This window comes from Anolis sagrei, chromosome X (assembly GCF_037176765.1).
Source record: "Anolis sagrei isolate rAnoSag1 chromosome X, rAnoSag1.mat, whole genome shotgun sequence".
NCBI lineage: Eukaryota > Metazoa > Chordata > Lepidosauria > Squamata > Dactyloidae > Anolis > Anolis sagrei.
In genome coordinates this window covers 26,194,362-26,204,088 of record NC_090034.1, presented here as the reverse complement: position 1 = coordinate 26,204,088, position 9,727 = coordinate 26,194,362, and the positions used below count along the sequence as shown (strand labels likewise).

Genomic DNA, 9,727 nt, shown 5'->3' with positions numbered 1-9,727 from the left:
CAGGGCGGAGCCTTGTGGAAATTCTCCGCTGCAGAGGCCCTCGCCTCCCCAAACTACATTTCCCACAATGCAACTCGCGCCAGAAGAAGGGCTGCCCGCGTTAACGCCTGAATGGGATGAGGATTGTGTTTGGCTTTTTGAGGCCTAGCCTTCCTGATGTATGCATTGCACGCCGTTTAAATGGATGCGGCTCTTTTATTATTATTGTTGTTGTTGATGTTGTTGTTTATTTATATCCCGCTTTTTCTCTCCACAAGGAGACTCAAAGCGGCTATGTAACTATTATTATGACCTCTCTAGCCTTTATGATTATTACTATTATTATTATGTTTATTTATAACCCGCCTTTTCTCTCCGCAAGGAGACTCAAAGCGGCTGTGTATCCATTATTATTATATCACTTCTCCCTATCCATTATTATTATGTATTTAAACCTCCCCTTTTTCTCTCCACAAGGAGACTCAAAGCGACTATGCATCTATTATTATTATTATTACTTCTCTATCCTTTATTTTTGTTATTATTATTATTATGTTTATTTATAATCCGCTTTTTCTCTCCACAAGGAGACTCAAAGCGGCAATATCCCATATGACTTGTCTCTAGGCATTATTATTATTATTATTATTATGTCTATATCCCACTTCTTAGAGCCCCCAGTGGCGCAGTGGGTTAAACCCCTGTGCCGGCAGGACTGAAGACCGACAGGTCGCAGGTTCGAATCCGAGGAGAGGCGGATGAGCTCCCTCTATCAGCTCCAGCTCCTCATGCGGGGACATGAGAGAAGCCTCCCACAAGGATGATAAAAAAAAAAACATCAAATCATCCGGGTGTCCCCTGGGCAACGTCCTTGCAGACGGCCAATTCTCTCACACCAGGAGTCACTCCTGACACGACAAAAAAACCCCAAAAAAACAACCCACTTCTTCTCTCCAAAAGGAGACTCAAAGTGGCTATATATCTATTATTATTATTATTATTATTATTATTATTATTTATACCCCACTTTTTCGCTCCACGGGGGCACTCAAAGCAGCTATGTATTTATAATTATTATTATTAGAATGGATTATTATTAGTATTGTTATGTTCATTTATTTCTCTCCACAAGCAGATCCATTGCTCTCAGCGGTCAAGGGATGGCACTCAAAGGAGGGCTTTTCAGCTGCAGCGACCCTGTCTTCTGGAGAGCGGTTCAAGGCCTCTATCAGGACGCATTGAGCGCCAAAGCCAGCAAGCGGAAGGAACTCATCGCCTTGGATCAATGGTAAACTCCTCCGCCGTGTTTGGTTCATCTGGAGGGGATGCATCTGTACTGTGGAATGAATGCAGTTTTGAAGAGACAGGTTGGAATAATAGCGTTCTGTGATATTTGCAAATGATAACTGCTTAACAAGCATACTTAACTATAATTGCATAACATATTAATCACTGCTTTGATTTGCAGCAACACTGTATTGATAATAGTCTATACAGCAACTTGATAGTGATAACTGTGCTGTGCCTCACCTGAAAGTTAGTTTTAGTTAGCTCTAACAGCCTTCAAGAAGGGGCAGCTTGACTCAGCATGGAACTTCACCAAGAACACATTTAACTAGTTGTTTTGCTAAGGCTTCAAATCTTAAGCACAGGGTAATGTAGTAAGGAGGAAAAACCGGTTGACACAACAAGGCCATAAATATTTTCATAAGCAATGGGAACAAATGTGGAGGCTAATTAGCTAGCACTGACATAGTGGTTCCCAATACACACGTTCCAGCAATAGAAGATGACATTATGGCTTTATGGTGCATGTTCACAGAAAGGGAAACGTTTCTACAAGAAACGAAAGTGAAATTGTCTATAAGGAGTGGGTGGTGCTTCCATTTGGTTGTAAAGCTCACAGTGTGTTTATCTGATCAAATAAACTCACTACAATGGAGATCTTCTGTGGCTAGTGACTATTTTGGGACTTAGATGCTAGAGATAATTACTGCTGGGAAACAGGATCTGGGTAATTTCAGTTTGATGCCACTTTAACTACTGTGGGCTCCAGGCAATGGGATCCAGCCCTCTTTGGCAAAGGAAACAAAGGAAGCTGCCAAACTATAAACCCTGGGATCCCATCGCCTTGAGCCACGGCAAATAAAGAGATAACACTACATTCATTCTACAGCAGGCCTGGGCCAACTTCAGCCCTCCCTCCAGGTGTTTTAGACTTCAATTCCCACAATTTCTAACAGGACCAGCTGTTAGGAATTATGGGAGTTGAAGTCCAAAACACCTGGAGGGAAGGCCAAAGTTCGCACAGGCCTGCTGTAGAATGAATGTAAAATTTATAATGAAGATTCCATTTCAAAAATGATTTTAAAAAAATAAAGAGGGAGGATTTTTTCTCTAAAATGTCACCTTTCAACTCCCTTCCCTTACCTATGTAGGTATCAGGAGGAGCTCCCGATTGCTGTGGCAAAGCGGGTGAAGAAATACTTAAGAAAAGCGGAGGTGGTGAAGCTGATGGAGTGGAAACTTTGTGTAAGCAGTATCCCACCCAAAAGTCTTTAGGCACTGCACCCGGTGTGCTGATCACCACTGGGACCACCTTGACTGGCTTGTGCCAGCGTCTTTGCATGTCTATCTTTAAATCTCATGTCGTGTAAGATTTTCCAGTTGCTTCTTGTCAATTTTGCTGTCACCTGGGATTGCAACATCAATGATCCATACTTTGTTTTATTCCATTATTGTGAGGTCAGGAGTATCATGCTCCAAAACCGTCAGTCTGAATTCAGAAATCCCAGAGTATGATGTGTTCATTTTCTTGTAACTTATTATTATTATGTTTTTGTTTATTTATACCCAGCTTTCTCTCCAACAAGGAGACACAAAGCAGAGTTGAGGTCCAAAAGGCTACTTTTTCAAAGCTCTGTTAAGAAAGCTTTGCTATGTAGTTATTAGAATGCTGGACTGAAGCTCAATTCTGTTAGACGTTATCTTGAGCTCATTGGAAGAAATGTGGTATGTAAAAATCAGTAAGATAAATAAATAAACAACCTCACTGGGAATAACAGTGGGGTTTTCTCTTTCAGAGAGGGAAATTTCGACCTCGGCTGCAGCAACTGGTGGCAACGAACTCCAATGAAATGGTGGAGGAATGTACCACAAAGGCCTTCCAACTCCTTCCTGACGTATCAGGGGCAGTGCAAGAACTCTGCAAGCTGAAGGCTGTGGGACCAGCCACAGCTTCAGGTAGGAAATTAAGAGGATACTTGTAACTGTATACATTTAATAATTACTTTTTCCTCCCAAGGTTTTGCTTTTCCTTTTGCTTATGGCTTCACCATAATAGTATTTGCCATGGCTAATAGAGTGTACCACCTAAAATTGCTGAGCTAGCAAGTAAAGGTTAATACCCAGCGTATCTTGTTCTTCCTGGAGTGGAGGAATGCAGTGGTTTCCTAGTAGAATAGTTTGCTCACTCAGAAGAAACACTGGGGCTGATAGAGAACCAGAACATGAGCCCAAAATGCATAGCTCGATCAGAAAGTACATCAGTACACTGTCTATACATAAAGACTCCACAAAATATGTATATTAAGAGCGTATGAAAAACGGGTTTGGGGTTCACGTTCCTTACAGTGAAGTCGCACCCTTGATTCAGTTTTCCTGAAGACACTGGGGAAAGAAATTCTTCTTCGTTATCCCTGGAAGAATATGGCCAATGATCACCTATGTATTCACACTTAATGCTTACAAAAAGCCACCTTGGAGCCCATCCTGAGAGGCAGGCAGTCCATACATCAGGCAAGGACTAACTCCCTCCAGGCGTGTTGGACTTCAACTCCCACCATTCCTAATAGCCAGTAGGCTGTTAGGAATTGTGAAGTCCAAAACACATGGAGGGAGGGCCGAAGTTGGCCCCCGCCTGCTATACATCAATAAATTGCAACTGTGTGTTGCAGCTGTGAAATACTCTTTCTTGTATTGATCAATTGATAGATTAATAATAGATTAATCACTCAACACATGATGGAATACTTTGATATTTCCATCCTTTTCATTTTATTCTTATTACAGTCCTGGGAGATAGGCCTTCCTGGGAAAGGGAAGGAAGGCAAGATAGAGGAAGAATATGCCTGTGACCAGCCCCATAGTCACCCATTGATTTTCATAGGTTAGAGATACATAGATGCAGCTGGTGTTCAATAAGGCCCAGCAGAGCTTGAATATGTAACTTTTCTGTTTCCAGAACCCCCAGGCAGCTTGAGATGCAGTGCCTAGCACTAACTTTTTCAAAATTATAATAATAATTAAAATATATTAAAATAATAATAATAATAATTAAAAATTGTGAAATAAAACAGAACACCATTAAAGTATATGTAACAAATATAAAAAGGTAAAGGTTTCCCCTTGACATTAAGTCTAGTTGTGTCCAACTCTGCAGGGTGGTGCTCATTTCCATTTCTAAGCCAAAGAGCCGGCGTTGTCTGTAAACTCCTCCTAGATCATGTGGCCAGCATGACTGCATGGAGTGCCATAACTTTCCCTCCAAAGCAGTACCTATTGATCTACTCACATTTCACTTCACTTCACTTTATTTCCTAATTAGTCGCTCTCCACCAAGGTGCTCCAAGCGACTTACATTCTAAAATAGCATTTACACAATATAAAAACATTCAACATAAAAACATTCAACAAAAAAACATTCAACATAAAAACATTCAACAGTGACTATTTGACAAATTAGATCTGATTACTTAAATGCACAACCAAACAGCCAATCTTCTGCTCTTGAGTGCCTTTACAAAAGGTTGCAACTCCGACATTGCTCTAATGTATGGAGGCAATGAGTTCCACAGAATTGGAGCATAGGTCGAAAAAGCTCTACGCCTTGTAGCTTCCAGGTGTACCTCCCTAGGGCCCGGTATGTATAGGAGATTTTCCTGGGTGGATCGAGGTGACTACTGATGGAGAAAAGGAATGAGGCAGTCCTTAAGATATAAAGGTCCTTGGCCATCTTGAGCTCTAAATGTCAGGATCAGTATCTTGTAAGAGATCCGATGTTCTATTGGTAGCCAATGCAGTTGTTGCAGAATCGGTGTAATATGGGATCTTATAGATGATCTCACTAGCAGCCTGCCTGCTGCATTTTGGACCATCCGAATCTTCTGGGTTGTTGACTTCGGAAGGCCGGCATATAAGGCGTTGCAATAGTCCAGCCTCGTGGTGACTGTTGCGTGGATTACTGTTGCCAATGCTTCTACCGAAAGGTAGGATGCCAATTTCCTTGCCTGGCGAAGATGAAGAAAGGCCTGCTTACTTATGGCAGTGATCTGGGCCTCCATCGTCAGCGATGAGTCCAACACAACCCCAAGGCTTTTACCAGTGGCAGACGGAACCAGAGCTTCCCCATCAAAATCAGGCAGAGACTGGGTTAATTCTGGTGGCTGGCCGGGCCAGAGTATCTCAGTTTTTGCAGGATTGACTTTTAGTCTGCTTGCTCGTAGCCAACTCATCACTGCTTCCAAACACAGCCTAAAGTTCTCAGGAATTGCGGTTGTTCCAGGTTCGAGACGCAAGAGTAGCTGGGTATCATCTGCATACTGGTAACACTCTATGCCAAAGCTCCGCACCAGTCCAGCAAGTGGCCGGACGTAGATGTTAAATAACGGGCGAGAGGATAGCACCCTGGGGAACTCCACAGCAAAGGCCGGAGCTCTCAGAGCTTTGGCCTAACCACTCCACCCTCTGTCTCCGGTCCCGGAGGAACGAATTGAACCATTTCAGGGCTAAACCTCGTACACCAGACATAGCCAATCGATGAATCAGCAAGTCATGGTCCATGGTATCGAATGAAGCTGTGAGGTCCAAGAGTACCAATAGCTCTGATCTCCCTCGGTCTAACTGACGATGAATTTCGTCAGTAATAGCTACCAAGACAGTCTCTGTCCCATGACCTGAACGAAAGCCTGATTGAAAGGGGTCCAAACCCGCAGTCTCATCTAAGAATTGCTGTAGCTGCCCCGCCACTGTCCGTTCAATCACCTTGCCCAGGAACCGAAGGTTTGAAACTGGGCGATAGTTACTAGGTATGGCGGCATCTAGGCTTGGTTTTTTCAAGAGAGGGTGGACCACTGCTTCTTTAAGGCAATCTGAAAAAATTCCTTGCTCCAAGGAGCTGTTGATGATGCTCCTTAAGGGATCTCGTAGTCCCTCCCAGCACTCCTTAACCAACCGGGAGGGGCAAGGATCGAGGGAGCAGGTGGTTGGTCTTGTGGCAGCTGGAGTCTTTTCCAGGTCTTCCATTTCTAATGGCACAAAATGTTCTAGAAGTTGACCACTAGATGGCCAGAAGGCCTCTAGTTCCCTCGATGTGTCCTCTGTGGAAGGTAGCCCTTCGCGGAGCAGATTCTGGAAGGTCTCTGCTGTAATATCTTGACTAGCCACATCTTTGGGCGGATGGGTTGGATTTGTGATGTTACAACAATTTTAAATATTTGAGCAGGTCGAGATCTGGCGGATGCTATCAATGAGGAATTATATTCTTTTTTGGCCTCTCTGGTGGCTGCTTTGTAGATTTTTCGATGTATTTCAAAAGCCGACTTTGATGTTTCATCAGGTTTCTTGCACCATTTATGTTCTAATCTCTTCTGCTCAAGTTTCATCTGATGTAATGCATTCGTGAACCACGGAGATCTATTCCGGCGAGGGATAGTATGTCTTTGAACTGCTAGGTTAGCAGAAACTGGAGCTAATAGCGGGAGCTCACCCTGCTCCCGGATTTAAACCAAATGTACATATATACACAGATAAAATGCAGGTTAAAATTACAACAACAACAATAATAGTAATAATTTGGTCTGACCTTGAATAAAGCAGCAACCAGTGTCCATGTTTCCCATTTTTCTCCGTAGGAATTTTGCCAAATCCAAAGGGCCACTAAGACACAAAGGGTTTCATGGGTATGAGATCCTCACATGCTATCCTCCAAGCCATCGGGTGTCTCTCCTTCCCTTGCAGCTATTCTGACAGCTGGAGCCCCAGATACAGCAGCATTTATGGCTGATGAAGTCCTGGAGTCCATCCCTGGCCTCAGCCCGGTCCAATACACCCTCAAGCACTACTTGCTCTACCTAGACAAAATCCAGAGTTGTGCTGAAAAGCTAAACAAAGGTAAGAAGGGAATGATATGACAGGATGTACAGAAGCCATCACTGTTCACTTTAGAGGGGACTTCCAGGAGCCAAAAGTATGAATATGCACAAAAATACACAAGCTGGGAAATCACCACACAGTGGCTTTGACCCCCTCAACACACTGTAGTATCCACACTCAGAGATAGGCTACACAAGTATTATACAGAATAGTATTACTCAACAATGTTGAAGTGACCAGGTTCTATTGCATAAATACATTTTGTAATTAATCATGTAGAATAGTCAGTGATATTGTGCAATGCACCTGTTAAATCACAGTCTTTAAATGTAGTGAGTAAAAATGCAATGGCAACATGCAGAGACACTGCATGGAGGAACAAGGCATGCAGGGTTGACAGCCAGAAAGTAGCTATTATCCCTTTTGGTTGACTTAGCTGTGTATTTATTTGAAAAATCAACATATTGTCCATATTCCTCAGTTACACGATGCACAGCTTTCTGTCTTTATGAGGGGGCCAAAACACAGAATGTTTACTCAGTCAGCATTAAGGGGGTGTGTTTCCAACCTTTGTATACAAGACATCTTTTGTAATCAGGGGCAACCTGATTGTGCCATTTTTCATGGCTTTTTCAGTGGCTAGGAGAGAGGAAGTGTCATTTGTGTGCGTGAGAGAAGAAATGGAGGGTGGTTTTTGCTCTGCCCACCATTGTCAGATGAGACACCCCATGCCATAGGAATCCAGGGCACTTTGGCTCTGAAAGTGGACAGGCTAGGCTAAGGTTTTCCCTGTTTCCTCAGCCGACACAGAGAAAACATGGACGCCTCATGGTGTGGAGCTGTGCCTGTGGGCTTGGGCTGTGGCAGACCGACTGCAGTTGCCCTCACTGCAGGCTCTGAGCCTGGAAAAAACGGAAGCGGGTCATGATGGTGGTGCAGAAATGCCCAGGAAGAAGCAGAGAACAGAATGAGAACCTCCAGGCTGCCATATGTTTTTACCCCTGTCCTCAATATGGATGTTGAAGCCAAATTGCACCCGAAAGCAGCACATTTCTTCCAAATCTAAGGAATGGTGAGGAGAAGTTGTACTAATGGTGCCTGCGGAGCAGATGAGGTAACTGTTTAAAGCAAGAGTTGCCACGGTGCAACCTGGCAGAATTGGTCTCAGTCTGGAGAGGCACAAGACAAAGGCACACCTTCTTCCTCTTCCCCAAGAAAAAAAAAATCCATAACATATCTTTTCAGCCATAATAGTAATAATCAATTCTGAACTTACAGGGTGATTTCCCCTTCCTTCATTTCTCACCCCCACCCCCCACCCCACCCCGTTCACAGAGAGAGAGAGAGAGAGAGAGAGAGAGGTCTTTGTTTCATTTTAGCCGGGTTCCAACACCAAACACAAGCTCAGCACAACCTATAATTGTCCTTGGAAGATATCTTCAGGGCTCAGTCAGGGAGATTAAAAAAAAAACATTTTTCCAGTTTACCACTTCTATCCCTCCCTATAGCAGTTCCTTTTTTTTCCACGTTTAGATTGAACAGGTAATAAGCTCAGGTAGGTGGGATTGTGATTTGGGGAGGGACAGTTGCAGGGAAAGTCCAGGGTAAGATGGGCTTAACCCTTTCGCCTAACCACCAGGTTTCTCTTGTAAGTCCCATCACTATATTTTTCCTCCCGATCCCATTCGGGAGAGTTTACTGGGCTGCAGGAGCATTGCAGAGATTTAGCAGGAGACATTAAGCATTGCCCACCATAAAAGCAGCCGTAGCCCAGCGTTCCCATTACCAGCTTGGAAAAAATAGGTTTGAGGAAGTTGCATTTGAAAAGATAGTCTCCAGTGGTACTGGATGTATAATTTCTACCGTTTCCACCTGGTTGCAGCATTTCCTTGCCATGTGGTACAAAATTTTGTTAAGTATTTTTACCTTGGTGTTTTGTCTGGGCACAAGTAACTCTGGTTCTTGGCAATTCTATGGAGTTTGCCTGTTAGAGAGCAGAAAGTATCTTTCTCAAAACAGGAAGGCTGTATCTTTCTTGTAGTTCAGTAATACAGAAACAGTCTGTACAACAACACTTCTTTTCTAGTCACAACAAATTCTTTGATATATCTCAAAAAAACAAAAAAAAACAGCAACAATCCACCAGTCTTACAGCAAGGTTGACCCTCCAGGGGGAAATCTTACATCTGCTGCTCCCATTTCATACAACTATTGACAATCTACTATTATTACATTACTTCCTCCCTGCTGGCTGAGATTACTATGTGGTTGCATAAGAACATGAATTGCTTCGTGGTTACATCAATCACTGAGATTTGTCTAGTTGTCCTGACTTCGTAATTAATAATAAATATACTTTACTTATATATAAAACAAATTTGGATTGTATTTAAGTATGCTTAAAGTATGTCTTATTTCCTCACTTTCTTGTGTGCTTTATGCTTTGGCTCACTTTCTCTGGAGCTACTCCCTGGGTACCGCTAGGGGGAAGGCTTCTATTGCAAAAGCTCTTTCTTCCACCAATGTGGATTTTTCCCCATTGTCAGCATTCTCTATAATTGGGGTGGTGTCATCCTGTGTGGGTTTTTTTTTTTTT

At 43.1% G+C, this 9,727-nt stretch overlaps 1 protein-coding gene across 3 annotated transcripts; it reads left to right on the top strand.

Moving 5' to 3' along the window:
• Nucleotides 1-16: 16 nt before the first annotated feature.
• On the top strand, nucleotides 17-9,508 carry LOC132781808 (uncharacterized). 3 transcript variants are annotated; one of them, XM_067461061.1, is made up of 6 exons: nucleotides 17-158; nucleotides 1,112-1,267; nucleotides 2,418-2,511; nucleotides 3,045-3,222; nucleotides 6,997-7,149; nucleotides 7,933-9,508. In XM_067461061.1, exons 2-6 carry the CDS (start codon nucleotides 1,140-1,142, stop codon nucleotides 8,100-8,102), a joined length of 723 nt encoding a protein of 240 aa, XP_067317162.1. In that variant the 5' UTR covers nucleotides 17-158; nucleotides 1,112-1,139; the 3' UTR covers nucleotides 8,103-9,508. The 3 variants fall into 3 exon arrangements, with proteins under 3 accessions (XP_067317162.1, XP_067317161.1, XP_067317160.1); XM_067461060.1 differs by having other exon boundaries at nucleotides 22-158; nucleotides 1,115-1,267; XM_067461059.1 differs by lacking the exon at nucleotides 17-158 and adding an exon at nucleotides 187-275 and having other exon boundaries at nucleotides 3,063-3,222.
• Nucleotides 9,509-9,727: the final 219 nt, after the last annotated feature.

Bases quoted from the DNA above. Each gene is read 5' to 3' on its own strand.
- LOC132781808 (XM_067461059.1), top strand. From the start codon at position 217: ATGTTGTTGTTTATTTATATCCCGCTTTTTCTCTCCACAAGGAGACTC. The intron at 276-1,111 runs GTAACTATTATT...TCTCTCCACAAG, and splicing joins AGGAGACTCAAAGCGGCTAT to CAGATCCATTGCTCTCAGCG. The intron at 2,512-3,062 runs GTAAGCAGTATC...TTTCTCTTTCAG, and splicing joins TGATGGAGTGGAAACTTTGT to AGAGGGAAATTTCGACCTCG.